The sequence below is a fragment of the Sycon ciliatum genome, chromosome 4 (genome assembly GCF_964019385.1).
Source record: "Sycon ciliatum chromosome 4, ocSycCili1.1, whole genome shotgun sequence".
Taxonomy (NCBI): Eukaryota; Metazoa; Porifera; class Calcarea; order Leucosolenida; family Sycettidae; genus Sycon; species Sycon ciliatum.
In genome coordinates this window covers 7,318,785-7,339,525 of record NC_088646.1, presented here as the reverse complement: position 1 = coordinate 7,339,525, position 20,741 = coordinate 7,318,785, and the positions used below count along the sequence as shown (strand labels likewise).

General features: G+C 48.5%; 2 protein-coding genes across 3 annotated transcripts; both read right to left on the bottom strand.

Annotated features, from left to right (window-relative positions):
* Positions 1-931: 931 nt before the first annotated feature.
* Positions 932-7,489, bottom strand: LOC135814192 (uncharacterized). The gene is made up of 9 exons (XM_065327274.1): positions 7,354-7,489; positions 7,060-7,203; positions 4,805-5,088; positions 4,218-4,259; positions 3,894-3,979; positions 3,404-3,491; positions 3,017-3,078; positions 2,146-2,381; positions 932-1,612 (listed from the first exon to the last, which is right to left on the bottom strand). The coding sequence occupies exons 2-9, from the start codon at positions 7,186-7,188 to the stop codon at positions 1,349-1,351; spliced, it is 1,191 nt and encodes a 396-aa protein (XP_065183346.1). The 5' UTR covers positions 7,189-7,203; positions 7,354-7,489; the 3' UTR covers positions 932-1,348.
* Positions 7,490-7,969: 480 nt separating this feature from the next.
* Positions 7,970-20,741, bottom strand: LOC135814191 (mucin-19-like). Of its 2 annotated transcripts, none has more exons than XM_065327272.1 (16): positions 20,519-20,741; positions 19,837-19,890; positions 19,026-19,229; positions 18,739-18,788; positions 18,288-18,377; positions 17,909-17,987; positions 17,599-17,620; positions 17,148-17,242; positions 16,843-16,899; positions 16,107-16,190; positions 15,711-15,794; positions 15,184-15,391; positions 10,427-14,848; positions 10,080-10,140; positions 9,142-9,241; positions 7,970-8,629 (listed from the first exon to the last, which is right to left on the bottom strand). In XM_065327272.1, exons 1-16 carry the CDS (start codon positions 20,555-20,557, stop codon positions 8,510-8,512), a joined length of 5,769 nt encoding a protein of 1,922 aa, XP_065183344.1. In that variant the 5' UTR covers positions 20,558-20,741; the 3' UTR covers positions 7,970-8,509. The 2 variants fall into 2 exon arrangements, with proteins under 2 accessions (XP_065183344.1, XP_065183345.1); XM_065327273.1 differs by having other exon boundaries at positions 19,837-19,886; positions 20,519-20,553.

The following is a 20,741-nucleotide window of genomic DNA, read 5'->3' as shown; positions in this document are numbered from 1 at the left end:
GGGACAAGGCCATAGTAGCGTCGTCATCTTTCATTCTGTCCCCGTCGTCATTGACAACGGACGGGACCTGTTTTTTTGGACAAACATTTGACCTGTGCCTGTGGACCTGGTGCCTGGTGGACGCAGTGCAAGTGCCCAAGCCCGTCCACCCCTCTCCAGCTGGTACATGTAGTCCACAATGATGGTCCCGGCGAGATCATCATTGGCATTGCCTCAATGCCAGTACAGCAGTGTAATCATGGTAATATCCAATGCATGCCAGTGTGGAGCCTGCAGCATGTGGAGTAAACACTAATTACTATTATTATTATTATTATTATTATTATCATTGCATGGTTCATTCCGCCACAATTTGTCAGTATACAGTGCCCCTCCCAACCCTGAAGACCCTTCATGAGCGCACCGATGTGCGTATGTGTGCGCGTGCACGCGCACACACACGCACACGCATGCGCACACACACACACACACACACACACACACACACACCGGCCATTGGGGACACCAGTTGCCTACTCTTGATTCTACGAGTCTACATGTATGATGAACACTTGCTCGCTGCACTGAGACTCAACATAATGTCAAGTAGGAGTGTGTAAGGAGTGTGCACGTAACAATCATGATGATTCACAGGTGAATGACAACGGACGAACTGCAAGTGTCATCTGATTCATCTTGACAAGTGTACTGGTGCGAGCGTACTGCCTACCCCTATGCCCTTGCAACCCAACCGTGGACTACCGGGCACACGGCTATGAAATGGCATTGCTGAGCGTTGGGGCTTATGGATCTATCTACACTAGAGCAGCGTTTTGCCCTGTGCTATGTCATGGTTGGATGCAGTGCAGGCTAGATTGATAACGTTACAATCTAGCCTGCAGTGATCGCCAGTCTGAAGACGGCACTTGCGAATCCATTACAATGCGCAGAATGAGACCTCAACGCATCGATCACTTCAGATTACGATTAGAAGTCTTTGAAATGTAATTGTGACAATTGAAAAACAACGGCACACACAGCACCATGACAGTTCTAGTCGACAACAATACTAAGTGAGAAAATCTAATAGAAATGTGGCACTGACGAGTTATGCATGCAGAGATGAAACAGCTGCTGGACTGAAACCAGCAAACACTTCAAATCTGTAGAAATGTCCAAATTTATGTCCACATTACAGAAGGTACTTTCTGTGTTTCTGAACGGCATGTCACCGTTTTTTATGGCCGATCTGACAATGACGATATATTATATTTCCATGGCTGCGTTGGCCAATCACTGACCGGTTGTCATGGCAATTTAGAAGAGCACTGTGTTGACAATCGATGGCGTTATCAATGCTGACCGGAATTTACACGACATTTGTCGCGAAATCCAGTTCGGTGACATGATGCGGGCAGGTGGGGTTTGACGGGTATGGCCCGTCCATCTCTCGTCCCTTGCCAGTCGTGCGCTGGAAGTACCAATCGGCGAAGGTCTCGCGCATCAGCTGTCCTCCGATCTTGTACTCGCTCCAGGCGTTGGACATACTCTGACAGTGTGTCAAGCATGCGTCGGCAAACGTTCCCGTTGTTGACGAGCCGTTGATCACTGGCTGGAAGGCAGCAAGGAATGTCTGGAGCGGATGTAAGATAACGGCAAAAGGTTGGTAAGAGTGCCATGTATCTTTCTGATGTGTAAATGACAGGGTTGCATGCTGTGCACAACTAGAGGCCAGTAGCTTGGACTGATAATAATCTACGACAGCTGTATGCCATTGACTAGAGACACTCATTCCAAGTCACTGACAAGTGATTTTGGCTAGAAGTATTCTTATATTGCTGTGCGCATCCACACAACTGTAGGCCCGCACTAATATTGGTATGTTTTGCAAAGTGAGCGCACTTGCCTGCATGGGCCGTGGCTAAAGCCATTAGGCCACGGCTTAACAATTGTATATACATGTACTTGTATATCGTAGAAATTGATATATGTAGCTTTCCATCCCGGACTCCATAGACAGTCCAGGTCGCTATATGATGTGCACACCCCGTATAGTGCTCATAGATCCAAAATCCCCTATACGAGCACTCGAAGTACACAATCCAGCCACTAAAAGAGGCATATCATGTAGAAATTAGTATAAACCAACTTATTCAAATAGCTTACCGCTCTCCAGCCCTCGAAGGCCGTCTCGTCCTTTCCTTCGCACTTTGGTGGCAGGCAGTGGAGATTGAGGATGTTTGGTAGTTGCCATGTGTCGTACTGTGAGTTCAGGGCGAAGAAACGGGACTTGATGTGTGGCATGGTGTACTGAGCAAAGAAGCACTTCCACTGGTCGGCCTCCGGTGTTTTGGTGATGCAGTCCTGGTTGACTCCGCTGGATGCATTCTGCATCTTGTACACTACAGTACATGGATCATATGATTCATTGAGAAGACACATCACAGACATGCATGACATCATATGATTCATTGAGAAGACACATCACAGACATGCATGACATCATATGATTCATTGAGAAGACACATCACAGACATGCATGACTACGACCCGCACACTGGATGAGACTGCCCTGGTGCGGGAAATGCAAGCGTGCCATGATTATGTCCCGGAAAGGCAGCACGGTGGCAAATGCATAACATAACTGCCACTTTACATTCACCGGACATGTATCTATTACTGTGCAGCAAAACATCTGTATAAGACAGGGTGTTGCTCCTACACACGGCACAGACCCACAGAGAACCATGCATCATTCGTTGTAACTTTTGCATGCCCATAGGCAACCATCAGACAACTAATACTGGAATGAACAGCAAAGATCTGATTATATGCAGTAGTGTTACAGAGGCAGGGATGTGTGTACTCTCATTAGGGGTCGGTTGCTCCTATAAACTACACGTGTACATCATTGCGCAATGGGATTATATAGGTGAGTGCAGATGTACCAGCACGGTACCAATGCGCACAGCTGCAATGACTATAATAATGCCATGCAGCTGCAATGACTGTATGACATAATGTAGCTTCCACTCACCGTATTGGTATTTGGGTCGGATCAGCTGCTGGCCATCCTCATCCAGTGCATCGATGAAATAACTGTCAAAGTCACAGTGGATGATCAAACAAACCAGAACTAAGAAGATGTGTTTTATGTTGCACAGTAAACACACCGTACCAGCTTACTTCTTAGCGCTTGCCCTTCAGCTGCTGCAGCATTCTTTGGACATCATTGATCTGCTATGTCTAGTACAAGTCATATTACGACTCCTTTCATTGTCATCATTCATATTGCGCATGCGTAGGAAATACATGTACATGGTATTTTTGCCTTGACAGATTCTGAGTGTGAGACACACTGTGACATGATCTTAGTCTGAAGAGTACTGGCAAATAGTTGACGCAGTGTAGAGCGGTGGCTTACCCAGCGTCAGCAATGGCTGCATACTTGGTTGTACTGGGTATCTTGGTTGGTGGGTAGTCAGCGTGTAGGTATGTAGCGAGGCCACCAGCTGGACACACCAACACCGGTGTTGCATGCAGGAAACAAAAACAAAAATAAAATGAAGACACAGTGAAGCCGACATGCTGGTGATGGCTTCATTTTTTTCACTACTGTTTTTAAAGTAAGGATACACCAGTTGTGTGTGTGTGTGTGTGTTTCAGAGTATGACATCGAGTGATTGAGACTCAGAGCAACAAATCTCATGCAACCTCGAGCAAAGAGTTTAATCATGTATGCTGTCATACTTGGCAATCCTCAGCAGGGTTTTTTTTTAATTTTAAAAATACCTCTACGGTTTGCTAAAAGGTGTACAGCAGGTAAACACGCAACTCGACTATACCTCTACAATGGCTACAAGTAAATCTACTACACAATGGCGTTACCTGAATCTACTACACAACGGCGTTACCTGAGCAGCCGGTCAGAATGAATTCCTCCGCAGTGCTGAAATGCTCGGCAAGGGCAGCGAAGATAGAATCGAGAATTCTCTTCCCACTGGAACAGAAAAATCCATGCGGGCACAGCAAGAACATGACAAGATTTCAACCACGGGTGCCGGTATACATCAACACATCACTTTTGTGATCCACACAGTGAGGAGTGTGGGTGTAACTTGGTTTGGTGGTCCGTTGCGGAACATTTCAGGCAAGTAAGAACCTGTAACAGCGTCAGTCACAGATACTATTATGTAAGGGAAAACACTTTTGAATTGTACATGAAAGGATGTGCTTACCGGAAGTGCAGCGTAGTTCCCTTCCATTCCAATGGCGTGTCCCTGGAGAGGGGCAAAACTCAATACATGTGCGTGGCTGCATACATCCACGGCAATGCACTTCAAGCAGACACACATGCACATGTGAAAGGGCTTGATTCGGAAACGGTGTTCTAAGTTCAAACATAACAGTGAAAATGATTCCTCAGTGCATGCTTTGGTACCCCAACATGCTTTACAACTTCAACTTCAAGTTCCTGTACACGTACATAGCACACAGTTCACTAAGACTGAGATCCATACATGCATCTTACCCGGGGGGGGGGGGGGGGGGGGCACACACGCACATGTACAGTGCTGCTCGATGGAGTCTGATTTCGTGAATGATGTACGTGCTGGGCGCTGTGCAGCCCTAAATCTACAAACACTGGGATGTTTACTCGTGCAGAGTGCAAAGCTGACTCGCTTGATCAGATTTCATTGAGCAGCACCGTGTACTAGTACTAACTAAGTCTTGCAGTCTTGTAGGTACACAATAGCAAGAATTTGCAGGTACATGTACTTGCACTGAAAACCGTTTTTAAAAGCACTCCCAGGCTGGTTCTTACTTGTTTCCAGAGAAGGAAGCACCATCGCAGTATGGCAGGAAGACAACATTGTACGTGCAGAAGTCCGGATTAGCCGTGCAGTCATCCGAGAGCAGACCGCCGAATGTCATGGACTTCGGGAAGTACTTGGATGAGCCCAGACGCGTCTTGCTGCGCCCAACGCAGTCATCTTCGTTATAGCACCATCCGCCGCCCTCCTGGTGAACGATCCACTTGTTCTTTCCCGTGCCCGTGCCCGGTCTCCAGTAGTAACCGGGAGCTGTGCCGTCCAGGCATACAGCACCCTGTAGCATGCACGATACAATGATGATTGTATTAAAGAGCAGTAGGCATGATAGTATACAGGGGCATTGCCCCGGAGTCTGTTCTAAGAGGTTCCCGGCTATCTAGACTCTGCGTGCCATTATATATTGTAATTATTAGTTTCAGGGGCGTCGGAAGGTATTTCAGGGTGGTACGGTTAGCCATCTGAAGGACAATATACTCGTGGGGTTGGGGTGTGTCCTCAGAAATTTCCCAACATTCAGAGGCCAAATCTGTGCCTTTTATTGATTCACGGGGCACCTGGGGCAAAGAGTGGTACGGTCAAAACCGTTGTGACCGTAGCGTGTCCGACGTTCCTGAGTTTACAGCACTAAAAAACCGCACGTTTCGCGTTAGACTCAGCTGGAGGCCGAGTTTACGCATCCGTAGGAACGCCACCACCCGTGTAGTAGACGGACTTTCCCCTACACAAATCACTATGTATTACTATGTATTGCACTATGCATTGCTGGCACCATCAGATCCCTTGCTTTCATTCGCTAGCTAGCGCTCGGAGCTGTAACTGGCAATCTCGTACCGTATATAGATCCGTGTGTCAGTTGCCCAGCTCAGTGTTGCAGAGTCTTTGCTTCCGTTGTTTCTGTTGTCTTACCTTCACTTATTGAGTCTTTCAATATATTATAAGTTAGTTCTGTGCTACCTACGTTTGTCTTTTCGTGCAATATTGTTCCCTGAGAATACTACCTGTGTTTTGAGTCAGAGAGACTGAACCAGTTTTGCCTTGTCACTCGCTATGGATCAAGGCGCAGATGCAGCTCCTAAAGCGGTGGGAGGGGAGTAGATCAGTGTATAGCGATACCAACACCAGCCACTGCACGGTACTGCTATTATGCACTAGGCAATGTGACGGGCAAGGATGGGTACTGTATTTTGATTGCAAGTGCCGTGAACTGGTAAAAGGTACCGCACGAGCATTTTCCCATGATCTACAGTCAGGAAGCAGGAGTACTGCATGGCCAAGTAAGACCTGGGAGTCATAGGCTGTGTTTACATGAGATTTTTCAACCCGGGTTGAAAGTCTGTACGATAGACAAAATAGGTGAGCGTTTACATGAAGACAGTTGACCCGGCTCAAATACTGATATGCCGCCAAAAGTCCACTTCTAGAGTCCAGTATGGTCACATGAATACTTTCGCGCGAAATTTGCATGTGCAGTGTGGTATTCAAACCTGGCGCGAGGTACGCACAGAAGTACGTGAGTACGATTTTCTCGCCCCCGGGTTGATTTCAACCCGGGTCAAGCGCAATGCGTCATGTAAACGCGCCATTCATGTTGTGTACATGGCGGGTTGAAATCTGACCCGGGTCGAAAACTCTCATGTAAACACAGCCGTAGAGACCAGGTGCTTGGACTTGAACCTGCAGAACGAAACGGGTGTCGCAATGTTTCTGCAAAGCACGGAAAGTCTCTTGAAAGCACCCATTTTGTCCAGAACATGTACGGATGACATCACAATGGCATTGGTATCTATAACTCCTCGAGTGCATGAAAATGAGATTATCATAGCAAAGTCTCTCAACGGTATCACAACAGTGCCACTGCCAGGTCACGACGTACAACTAAAGGTCACGGGTGAGCTGGAGTGTTCTTAGGTCATGACCCTCATCAGTACACCAGTGTTGGGTGGTGTTTTCAAGTGCATGGTGGACACTCGACTTGCTTGCTACTTTTTAAATTAAAAATATAGTGGAGGATTTGGGAGCAGCCCCCCCCCCCCCCCCCCCCCACAGACCCAAAGGCAAATAAGTGTGGGGCCGGGGCTCTGCAATAATTGCATCGATTTGGCAGATAATTCATGACATGCATACAGTCAGTGTAGATCTACCGCCGGTAAAGTGTGGATTTGCAAAACAGAACCGCGGCACTGGTAATGAACATGACCTCTACAAACCGTCCCAGCGACTTCAAAATACATCTGAACCGGCTCACCTTGGCTACAGCATCGGGCAGCAGTGTCAGCGGTGATGGCTCAGCCTGGCGGGCATGCTCATGATGAACAGTGGCTGAGTGACAAGCAGTCACCGCCGCGGCCAGCGTCAACAATATACTGAGCTTCATGGCAGATAGCAGAAGCTAGAAGAGCGATGAAATCCAGAAAAGAACAACTTTCTTGAGCTATCCCAAGCGATCCGAGTCTGTGGGTATGACGAGGGTGGGAAGAAGGCGGTATCTACTTCGTTCCAGATTCTTTTACTTTTAGGCAGGTGTCTGAAAGTTACTTACCGGCACTTCTCTAGCTCTGCCTTTCACCAGCGAACTGATTGCCAGATTGGCATTGCAGGTGACGGTATGTAGCCGGCTGGAGGATCACATGATTCACATGTGAACAAAATCCGCGAAGCGCTTGGGACAAGAACATCAGACCATGTGTAAATCTGGCATGAAATCTCTGACTCTGAGTGGATTGTTGTAACGCGATGATTGCATCAGGAGTGGATCTTGTTACGGACTTGCAGATCAGACAGCTTTCATACGCACACACAGTACAAGATCGGCAACCATTCAAAGAGCATGAGTGATTTGTGTGTGGCTACAATCATGTCCATGTTTTCTGCTATCTGTAACATAGCTAAGTAGCATGCAGTAGCAACACCAGCAGCTAGTGTCTGGAGAGAGAGAGAGAGAGAGAGAGAGAGAGAGAGAGAGAGAGAGAGAGAGCCGGAGAGAGAGAGAGAGAGCCGGAGAGAGAGAGAGAGAGAGAGCCGGAGAGAGAGTGAGAGAGAGAGAGAGAGAGAGAGAGAGAGAGAGAGAGAGAGAGAGAGAGAGAGAGAGAGAGATGCCCACAGCACACCGTTCGGATAAATAAAGCAAGAGGACATGCCACCGGTTGCACCATGAGTACTACTAGTAATAATTATTTGCATGACATAAACGAGCACATGAACTGGCAGCTGAGTGCCGATGGGGATGAGTAAGAGAAATAGAGCTTGAATACAGCAACGCCTAGTGTCTGGGCAGTGTCACTGCACACTGGACAGCCTCGCATCATGCAGCTGAGTTTAATTAATGCCACTACTGTAATACAGTCATGCTGTTAAACGGCCGGTGTCAGTGCTACGGGAGATCAACCTGAAATGGACGTGGACTAGGGGGTGAACGGCTGTGTGGCCTCTTGTACTGGAAATATCATAGGATTTCATGTGGAAATTAACTGCCGAACATAACCGGAGAATACTGGATCATACGGGCATTTATGAAGGAAATAACCTTTAGATACTGATGGTGGGAAAGAGTAATCAATATCAAGGATCAAGGAGTACACGGAATGTGATTATAAGAACGGGGGCTGCAGAAGAGGATGCCTCTATTCCTAATGGCTAAAGTCGCTATACAGCTCGCTAGGGCTAAAACTAACAATCGGACGACATTCGCTCGTGCACTATTTCCATGGCTTGCTGGAGACCGTCATGTCCTGTAGGTTCTTGGGAGGCAGAGGGTGGGCATGGATCCTTGGTTTGCCCTGCCCAGCCATCTTGCGCGAACGACTGGCGTCGATTTTCTAAAAATAGGAACAAAAGCCAGACACATGTTATACGTCTCGTCGAAATTCCAGGATGTGCAGTGCCATCTTCTCAGCAAAAAATACTACTACTTCAGTAATTAGAGAAGAAACATGAGAACGAGTTATGCAGCAACTATCCACGACTGAAACAAGATGATAAACGGTCAGAAAGTGCGATAATAGGGCACAAAACTGACAGGCTACTGAGACATTCAGCGACCTGAGACCTAGCTCTAACACATCTCCAGTGCGCAAACCAACAGCCTTCCAACTTGGAAGGTTCATGGTTACGTAGGTTGACATTTTATTACTGGCTCAGTATCCGAGTTTAAACTTCAGTAATTGAAACACAAGACAGTAGTATCACACCCACACACACTGACACGATATCTACTGCAGTTTGTCAGCAAGAGCAGTCCAGATTGGTTTTGTAACTTTTGTTCATAAAGACGTCATGGGTGTTGAGTTCGTCTAAGCCCCCAGAAAGCCACATTCACCCTGTCCTGTACCTTCTGTAGTTCCTTGACGCGCTGCTGTCGTAACTTAGCCTCCTCTCGCTTCAGCTCGTCAGCTTTCTTTCCACGATTCTCCTCCAAACCATGCCAGAGTCTGAGTTCATGACCGAAGCACCACAAAACAGGAGAGATATAGTGAGTAATAGTGGTGAAACGAATATTCGAATATTCGAACATTCGTTCGATTGATCACATTCGAATATTCTTTAAGTCGCATTCGAGTATTCGTGACGTCACTTCGAATGCAGTGCACGTTCATACGTGCACGCCAAACACAGTACAGTGCAGTGCGTACAGCCTGCCTGTGACTTTGTACTGCATGTTTGCACATGTATGTGCATACTGGACTGCCAATGTAGCAAACAACATGTATAAACTTCGAAGTAGCCTTATGTGGCAGTGCATTTTATGTGGCACTACTGTTTGTCATACCTAATAACAATGACAACATCCATCAAATGACTGAGAGGAGGTCATGTGATGTCATCTGTGTTACCAAAAGAATATTCGTTCGTTCGTTCGTTAAGCCAAAGAATATTCGACTACTAGGTTTTGACATTCGTTTCACCACTAGTGAGTAACGCATAAAGCAAACAGAGAGATGACCCAATGGCCAACCATGGGGTAGCGGAGAGGTGACCCAGCAATGGGGTAGGCACTGGGAAGGGCCAGATCCTGAGCACCATTGACGGACGCAGTGCCCCGAACAAAATGTGTAAAACGAGACTTTCCTCGGACACGCAACATCATCACATCGATTTGTCCACTCCTGAGCATGCCAATGGCCACCCAGTTGCACAGACGAAAGCCCCAAACACGGTGTTACCAGGCCAGGTAGGCTACTAAATGTAGAGTTAGCAAGCAACAGCATTTCCCAGGACCTGTGCAATGGAGAACACGCACAGAGCAACACGACATGCTGGAGATCATACCGCTGCGTACGCGCTTTCATCTCCTCCGGAGTGACGGGTGAACGCTGGTCGGAGAAGGAACCTGAGGAGAGAGCAAGAAAGCCACACAAAAGCCGGTGAAGTGCATGTCAAGTGCAGCGCAAAGCAGTGCAAAACTAAGGAGAACGTTGTGCTTGAGCCAAGCACAGTTGTTGCGATGCAAGACATAGACACAACATAGGCATAGACAAGCACAGCGAGTACTTGATGACGTACAGTACGGATATCAAGCAAGGGCAGTCACCTGGGTTCCAAAAGCACATTAATGAATTTGAGTGGGGGTACGGTACTAGTGTGCTAGTACCAGTTACAGTGGTGGCCGGACTTACCCAGAGGAGAAGAAAAGAACTCCTGAAGCGGCGACGCAAAGCGTACATGTCGGTCTGAGTCAGCAGCTGCAGACTCCATGGGACCACTGCGAGTTGTTGTGCCCAGGCTACTAGAACGATGCAGGTCCTGCTTGCGCACCGGTCGCGGTTTGCTCGATGCCGCGGGCTGCTTTATAGCTTGCAAACGCTCAGCTGATGACTTCATGAAGTCCTGTCGTCGTTGCTGGAAGGATGCTTGCAAAGACACAGCGCTGTAGGCTTGAGACTTCTGATTTGTAGCTGCATCGTTGCTCAAGGGAACTGTAAACGCTGTTGGCTTTCTCGACTGAGCTGCTGCCGGGGTGGACGTCGTCAGTGACTCGCTTTCATCATCACCTCTGGAACAATCTGCCATGGAATCTGTGGACGATGATGATGTATCTTGGGCAGGGAGAGGTTTCGGGGCTGCGGACTGCTGACCGGCTGTTACAGAATCCACAGCCAGTGCACTGTCAAGGATAGCTCCAGGACTGCTCGCCAGTTTGCCCTTCAGAGGTGACAGTGGTGCTACCGCCTGCAAGAAACTTTCGGTGGCAGATGAAGAAGATGACGAGGATGAGTCCGACACCGGTGTTGACTGAACGAGCTCAAAGACCCTACTGTTCCATGGCTGCTGGTGGGATGGGTATCCACGTAGCGGTGAATCAAAGCTAACCTCATCACCACCATCACCAGCACCACCACCACCAGTAGACACACCAAGTAATGATGGTGTTACACGGCCAGGCCTGCTCGCTGCGTCAGATTCATTGCTAAGCTGGCTCGAGCGAGGAGCACTGGACACATTTACATCTTTCCTTGCCGCTGTTGTTGTACTGTCAAGGGGTGCTGAGCCTATCTGATGGTCAGCTAGCGTATCACTACTGAAGTCGCCAAGTGCAATATTGACCATTGGAGCCCTGGCAACAGGTTGTCTTGCTGCTGGCTGTGCTGGTTCAGTCGTAGCTGCATCCCCGGTTGAACTGCTGTAGTCACTGTAGGTCAGTGAGCTACTGATAGATACAACCGAGAGAGGAGCAGAGCTGCTAAGGCCACCATCACCACCACCACCACCACCACCACCACTGCTACTAACTCCAGCAGTGGTCATGATAGCCCCTGCACTGTAGGCTGCTGTTGCATGGCTACTTCTCGGTGGCATGGGGATGTCGGCCGCATTGGTACTTCTGGTGTTGAAGTCCAGCGAACGGCGACCAGACAATGATGCGTGTCGAATAGCAGTGACCGGGTTAGGCACAGATTGGATGCCACCACTCCCTCCGCCAGCCGCATGAGCAGATGGCCTTACAAGCGCTAGTGGTATTGGCGCTGCTGCTGCTGATGAAATTGGCGAGCTGACATGGTGTGCAGATGTAGGAGCTGCACCAGGCACTAAATGACCGTCCATGGCACTGGCTGCAGTATGGGCAGGAGGTAGTGCGGTATGACCAAACAGCACACCACTAGATACACGTGGACCAGCTGGAGACGGAGTGGCAGCTGTGCTTGCAGGCAGCAAAGCGCTGTCCGCGGAAGACGTCATATTATACGCCATGTCCAAGTCACTGGTGGAAACAGTGGACAAATCCGAGAGGAGGTTAGCACCAAGTCTCGGTGCTTTGTCGCTTGTGAGATGAGTACCAAGTGTGCTGTGCGCCGTGCTTTGTGCCCGTGGGGGACCAAGGCGGCCTGCAGCAATACCAGTGCTACCGGTTGCAGAATTGGCAGTGCTCTGGCCAATTGGCGGGCCCAGAGACACAGTAGATGCGATGGTATCGATGCCAGCTGATGACAGGAGACCACTCAGCAATGCATTGGCCGAGGTTGATGGAGCACGTGCGATAGCAGTTGAGTATGTTGTTTTGCTACGGGAGAGTGCTGGTGCCAGGGTACCAGTGGCAATACTGACATTTGAACTTAAAGGACCGCGGAGTACAGCCACACTGGCACTGCTTGTAATAGCCGACGGTGTATTAATACCAGTGCTGCTATCACCTGCAGGCATACCACTAGCCATGTTAGACTGCGCTGTGCTGTGGGCTTGAGGTGGCCCGAGGACTCCTGTAGTGGACGACCTTAGCTGACTCGAATAGGCTGTGCTTTGAGCAACAGGCGGACCAAGGCTGCTTGTGCAAGTTGGAATGGCGTCACTGGCTCCTAATGAAGGCTTGCTATGGGCACTAGTTGCAGTAGGGTCGGCCGCTTTCTGGGCCGGCAGTGGAGAAAGACTACTTTGGGATAATGATGCAGCGCTGATAGGTGGTGGCAGCTCAGCTTGCACCTGACGCAGGCGTGCCAACAGAGCAGCTAGCTGTGCTTCGTAGGGCTGAGATAGAGACGTACTGGAATCGGTGTCAGTATTGGTAAGAGTCGAGTCAGCACATGCCACTGACATGCTGCTATCGACAGCTATACTGGCAGCCGTGGGTGAATCACTTTGCTTGTCAGTGGCTACATGCGACGCTGCACGCCTGGGACTAGCAGGCGGGCTGCAAACAGATGACAGTGAGGATGTGGACGAGGAGAGGATGCTAGGCTCCTCAACAATGACAGAGAGGACTGGCCTGGTGTCCAACACAGGATGGACATCAACAGGCCGAGGATCCGCTTGAGACTGTTCAGTGTCGTCGTTGGTGCTCTCACTGGATACTGTCGAGGTGGTGGTGGCTGTGGCTGGTGTGAAGCTCAACTCCTGAAGCAGACGAACACTATCCACATACAGTGCTGAGGCAGTAACAGACAGCGGTTGAGCTGAGCTCGGAGGACCGGATGACGAGTGGCTTGAGGTGCTTCGCGATGTATGCGAGCTAGAAGCTGGGAAGGTACTGGCAGTAGATTGAATTGACAAGTCAGTCTCGGTCGCTACATCCGAAACGGAACACACTTGTCGATTTCTCAGGATATCAGGACTGGTATCAGATTGTTGTGAAGTATCTGATAGGTGAGACTGAGGCGAATGCAAAAATGATGGACTGATCATAGGTGAAGCACTTGCACGCTGCCTGGACGTCAACGGCATGTGAGATGATGGCGGCAGTAGCTGCGGTGATTCGTTGGAGGAGCGAGAAGATGAGAGCTGCGAGCATGGTGATGCTTGCTGACTGGAGCTGTTCATCATCAACGACAGGGACATCTGCTGTTGCTGTAGCTGGGCCATGTTGACACGGAACTGCTCCAGTAGCTCTTGCTGACTCTGCCGATACATGGCTAGCTGTGCCTGGGTCTCCTCCCAGCCTGGTAGCAGTTGAGGTGGCGGAGAAGGTGACTGAAACGCAGAATTGACATTAGGAACAGTCATTGCAGTTGACTGTGTTGCTGCGCTGACACAAGTAGACTGACCAGGATCCGCATAATCAGATGCTGTCACCGTCACGGCAGCAGTAGGGTTAGGCGGCAAGCTATGATGTCCCAAGGCTACCGGTTGTGTAGGCGGATGGCCCACGGGAAGCCCAACACCACCCGACAGTGAGGCGAGCGAAGCAGAGCTGTCCATCGCAGGTAGCCGATGCAGGGTCAGCACTGAAGGTGTGGTCACCAGTACATATGTAGGTTGCCCACCTCCGGCAGCTGGAACTGCTGGTGCTTGGCCAGCCATAGCAGATTGGAGAGCACCATCAGCAGGTATAGGGGATGGCGCAACTGCTCCAGAGCTGATAGAAGCTGCAGACAAGCCATCACGCGCACAGCTGGAGCAAATCGAAGGTGTTGGATTATCTGGAAAAGCAGTGCTCGGCACGAAAGCTGGTGGCTGGTGTTGGAGAGACTGCGCCTGGCTATGTAACATACCAGCAGAACTGATATACCGTGGATTGGGCTGTGCTATAGTCTCTTCTGGTGGTGCTGTGGATAAGCCAGCATGCTGTGATAGAGTTGAGTGAGAAAGAGATGACGAAGTTGATAACGTACTGGATGAGTAGTCATCGTCACTAACAGCAGTGTGCTGCACATGAGAAGCAGTAACCGCTGTGCCAGCAGCAGCAGCAGCAGAAGCTGTACTGAGCGCGCTGTGTGACGTCACGGGCTGTGAGAAATTCGTAGGCTTACTTCTTGTTGGTACAATGTTGCGAGTGGAAGGTACTGGATGCTCGTCAGCAATGGATGACGTTACTGGTAGAGCACCAAGCCCCCGCACTGCGGCTGGCGCACTGCGAGCAGAAGTGTGTGCAGGGGGTGACTCGACCTGCTCAGAGCCCAACTGCGCTCGGCGGCCTTGTTGCTGCGACCGGACGTGTTCTAACAAACGGCTAAGCGGCTGAGACTGAGAAGAAGCACTTGACACTGGTGCTCCAGCATGCTGACGATGTGCTGACGCAGCTCCATCCGGAGGCTGCATGCCCGTCACGTCAGATTCGCTAATGGCAGACGATGATAGTGTTGAGCAGGACAGCTCGGGAGTCACCGAATCTGAAGGAACAAAAAGACCAAACATCTGATCGGTGTTACAGCCGTTACTGTTCCTGCCGACAAGTTTTCACTGAACGTGAAGGAACCCGAAAGGCAATGAAACTAACTCCGAACTTGGAATTAAATTATTTACATCTGTCTAGCGGGCATATTCCTGATTACTACATAGAGAAACGAGAATGCCAGTCTGTAGACAAAATGCTGACAAGCATCAGACATCAGCAAATCTAAAATGATGAACAGGAATACAATGCATATGTATATGTCCTGTATCTCGCTGTCCTGTGTGTAGATACTAATGCAGTGACCAGTAAAGTAGACAGTATTACACTAACCTGTCAATGTTGTGGTGACACTATCAGCAGACGCAGTGCTAGTAGAATGATACGTCTGAGGTACAGCTGTTGTGATGCTATTGGCAACACCAGTAGTAGTGGTGGACGGAATCCGATTGAGACACATCGCCTCCACTCTTCGTTGAAGCTCCTCTTCTTCTGCTTGCTGCTGCTCCAGTCTCATTAGCGGTGTAACAAAGAGATGTTTCTACCATAGTAAACAGAGAGAGAGAGAGAGAGAGAGAGAGAGAGAGAGAGAGAGAGAGAGAGAGAGAGAGAGAGAGAGAGATAGAGAGACGAGACACAGAGAGACAGGATATTTAAAATTAATTAATAAGGACTGGTGGCATGATGCAACACAAAACAAGACTCTTTAAAATGGCAGTACCTATTACAATCAAAGGCATGCCTGCTGGAACAAAATTGGCCAGCAGAAAGCACACTGGAGCGCATGGCATACCTCCCACACCCACCCACCACCACAAACACATGTACATGTACATACGGATGTACACAAACAAACTTACAGGAACATGCTCCACTTGCTTCCGTCGCTGCAGACTATCAACTTTCCTCATAGTTTCCAGCTCTTCCAGCTGTTCTTCATAGTTCTGCAGGAGTCAAACATACAACATTGTTGATGTTAGGAAAGAGCACATGATATTATACTCGAAACATGTTGGTAGTGGAGTGCCTGTGGAGCATAACGCTAGTAGTTATCAGCTGTGATCAGATCATGGTTTTCTTTGACAAATGGATCCGAGATCAGCCAGCTACTTCTCCACTGCAGGTTCTAGTAGCTGTTCTGATTCCGGTACTTGCTGATCGGAGATCTTTCCTACTTCAAGTAAAACCCCAGAAAAACAGCCCGCTCAGAAACAAGTTCTACAATCACTTCACATGACATGTACGCCGTGACTTACTCGTTTTAGGCGGACGTGCTGCAGAGCATGTTCATGCCGCACACGTGCAACCTCAACACGCTCATGTCGTGAACGGTCTTTCAGCTGTGGAGCAACACACACACACACACACACACACACACACACACACACACACACACACACACACATGTACACACACACACGCACACACACGCACACACACGCAAACACACACACACACGAACACACACACACGCACACACACGCACACACACCGACAACCAGTGAAGACACAATAACAAACTGTGACTGCAGTGGACATGACTGTCATGTCGGAAAGTTCTTGCACAGCACCATGTTGATGACACTGGTCACCCTAGTTCCTTGGCAATACAGCAATACCACAGTCAATGCAGTGGCCCACCTCACTATCATAATATCCTCAGACAGCCAAGACTCTCTAAACAGCTCTTAAAGCAGTAACATGTATGCATGGCCGGGTGTATGCATGGCCGGGTGTATGCATGGCCGGGTGTATGCATGGCCGGGTGTATGCATGGCCGGGTGTATGCATGGCCGGGTGTATGCATGGCCGGGTGTATGCATGGCCGGGTGTATGCATGGCCGGGTGTATGCATGGCCGGGTGTATGCTGACATGTATGCATGGTCGGGTGTATGCTGACATGTATGCATGGCCGGGTGTATGCTCAATAAACATGTATGCATGGCCGGGTGTATGCTGATCTAGGAGCACAGGACAGATATGTTGCTTACCTGCTGTGCCACCTCCTGCTCATTCTCTACATTCTCTGCATCAAGCATTGCATTGCGCTGTACATACATAGAAGATCCAACATACCGTAGAACAAGACAAGATAAATATACAGTGTGCATTGAGGTAGAGGGACTAGGTCCATGTTGAAGGGGGTATGAACGTCCTTACATTGGCGCCAGTAGTATCACTTCAATTAACCTGCTGCCCCAGACTGCATTGCATATGAGGCAACACCACAACAAGAGATCAGCATCGGTGCTATGGCAGAATGTGGGCATATTAACCGGGTGGATACTTGACTTACCGCATCACCCTGGGCTTGCACTGCATGGGCGGTGAGATGATGGTATGTCGGACCATGCGGTGCCTTTGTTGAGCAAACACTACCAACAACTACACCTTGCAAAACACACACACGCACACACACACACACACACACACAGACATACACACACACGCATGCACACACGCATGCACACACACACACACACACACACACACACACACGCACACACACACACACGCATATACAAGAGGTGAATATTAAAAGTATGTCAAGGAAACGAACAAGAAAATTACTGGGAAAAAGCAAGAGCTAGAGAAAAGGACACATACAATGTACCATCATATCTCATGTGTACGGTCAGTCAATAGACGGACACTCAGTTTCACCACAGACTGTGAAGACAGGATATCAGTGTGACAGTATAGCATGCCTGTGGGCAAACAGAACTTTCTCTACAACAGTGACTTACTACTTGAAGCTGACAGGAGGTCCTGAAGATAGAAGCAAGAACAAGAACAAAGACATGGCAGAAGTGCACGGCATTAGGAGAGCATCATTTTTAGTAGTTCAACATCTCATATGCTGTGTTTATATACTGGACGTTGATGAAGAGGAGAATAACTGTACTCCATGCCCTGGCCTGGATGCGCATCGAGGTGGTACTTTCCGCCAGCCAGGGCACAATGCACATAAATTATGATCTCATGTCGGTTACCAAGCATTGAATTATATTTGAACATGAGCCACATGGCAGAGCAACACCTAGTAGTATTCCTCACTGATAGTTGGGTGTCTGCTTTCAAAGGCTTGGATGCAACCCTTCTGGAGCGCTCTTTCTCAGCAGCAATAGTACTTTGTCTGAAAAGGCAAAGGATCGACACACGTACACACACACACATCCACAATCATATGCACACTCAAACACACACATGAGCACGCGTGCACGCACCCATTCCCAAACAACCACGACTAAAATGTATTTCAATGAGGAAACGCAAAAAAAAGAGCAAATACATGTACATGCAAATAGTATACACATCTGCACCTCACAAGGGAAATATACAGCAAAGAGCGGGCAGCAAACAGAGTCAGGAATGTGCGATATAAGGAGCAGGACATGTGACAATACAGGAGCGCATCATTTGGAAGATTTCTCACCGTTTTTCAAGATTGCGTGATCGTGCTGCTTGCAGCCATTTCTCCTCCATGGCCCGTCGCTGCAGTGCCACATCATGCCGACGCTGTGCTCTGCATAACAGGTACAACAGACACATCTATTAGTGAATAGATTTTGAAACAATAGGCATAGATGAAGTACAGATGAGCAGTATGAATGCAGTTGGTCGTATCAGTCATAAAGCACATGCGCGCATGCACACATACATGTACATACACACACACTCACTCGCGTGCATACACCCATGCACACTGACACATTCGCACACACTCACACATACACACACACGCATACACACACACACACACACACACACATACATACACACACACACACACACACACACACACACACACACACACACACACACACACACACACACATAAACACTCACATAAACACTCACACACATGCATAATTATGCACACTTACTTCTGCTTAGCTTCCTCAATGCCCTCTTCAGTTCTAAGAAAAGGGACATCCTGAAGACAAAAGAAGGAAATTAATTTAAATTATTGAGCAACCGTGGTCTCCCCATGTTCACAAGTACATGTATCGTAAACCATCCTTATATCTACTGAAACTAAAACTTATTCTACAGAGAAGATAGAGAGGCAATGACTATGTGAGCATCAAGTCAATGATTCAGATAGCAACTGACACTGATGCCACTGATGCTATAACAGGTAGAACAAAATCAATAGCGTGAGAAAGCTCACCGACTGCTCGGCTGCTTTCGTGTGAGCGTCACCAAAGTGCTTCGCTGCCTGTTCCTGGCGCTCTTTCAGTACCCGATTCTGCACATCCTGATAGTCATTCCACTCGGCCTGCAGCTGTGCAGCCAGCTGCTCATGTTCACTGGAGAGACGTCGGCGGAACTGATCACGGACGTCAGCCGCAATCGCAGACTCCTGTTTCCGGACCTGAACACAAAAAAAACACGGTGCAACGTGTTGTGCGTAAGAGAAACAGAAAGAGCAAGCTAGAGAAAAATGCTCCAAGCAGACATCCAGGAGCACCAACACAATAAATATACAAATAGAGGAGAACAGGAGACTGTTTTCATTGCATTAACGTTTAAACTTCAGGTTTCATGCACTGAGCGACCATCTATCAGTAGCGTCAACGAACAGCATTCATTCCAAACTCCCCCACCACATGTGCTGTCCAGCCAATCTCATTCAGCACACCAGCAACACGACTACTACAAGTTGCTTCACATGCTGGCATAACTAACTCCTCCGCATAGCTGTTTCGATCTTACAGATCTCATCAGTGAAAGTTGTAAGAATATTGAACGGCTAGAACTTGTGAATAGCACTGTTTTATACAGAGAGTAAGTGTGAAAATGAAGTAGCGTGATTGTGTGCTTTGCGGTTACATTAGTGCTGACAAACGGAGAATAAGTGCAAGGTAACACTGGCACATGTAAGGCAATGTGGACATAGATCCACGTAATACTGCAGGTGCAAAAGATCCTAGCAAACTGGATGTAGGGGTGACAGCTCAGACCAGCACTGCACAATATACCTGTAGGAGGCGTGCTTTCCTCCGCTCCTCAAAATCTTTCTTGGCTTTTGCTGCCTGCACAACAAACAAATGAACAGCAAGAACAGCCATGGTGACTGGCATTAGCAGTGCTGTGGTATGCATCTGGGGATTCTATTTATTCATTTTATTTATTCAACTCGATCTCATTCCATATGCAAGCTACACTGATATGGGGAGCAGACCCCGAGATGAGGGCGATACCCAATACATCGGGTAGGAAGAAGAAAGTATGAAATAGGGAAGAAAGCACAGCTAAGTGAGATAGTAAAGGTAGTTTCTCTTTGATGTGCAGCCAAGGAGAGGAGCAAGTTTCAACAGGTCCTTGATGTGCTGCGTTTCTCAAACAATATGGACCATAATGGTTTCAAACTTTGCTAGTGCCCGGTGCCCATCAACGACAACAAGAGTCATATACTCCTTGTGATGATCATAGCTCAGTAGGCATTGTTGGACTAGACTGTAGATTCAGTGCTTGACGTTCTTTTCCACAGTCAGTGGTCAGTGACACCAACCCCTCCCCACTCCGAACTTCAAAATGTAAAGAAAATTTGTGAACGTGAGCAACAATGTTCTTTTATTTTGCATTGTTTGCCAGAAAAAACAGCTCTACTTCTATCTTCAGGTGCAAGTAGGCTCTACACGTGGGTCAATTCTTTCAAACCTGTTCGTTGGGTGATGGACGGTAGTTCGAGCGAGGCATCCTCACGTTCAGATCTCCATAATGACTAAACAATCTCCAGTTCGAGGTCTAGGTGCTTGACAGACATCTCACCACCATTACAAGCAGGGCTGGAACAAGAAACTGCTCGACAAGGCTCACCAGGTTCGTGCAGCCGACCTGGCTAAAACTTCTCTTTGACATTTCAAATCGAACTCCGCCTGCA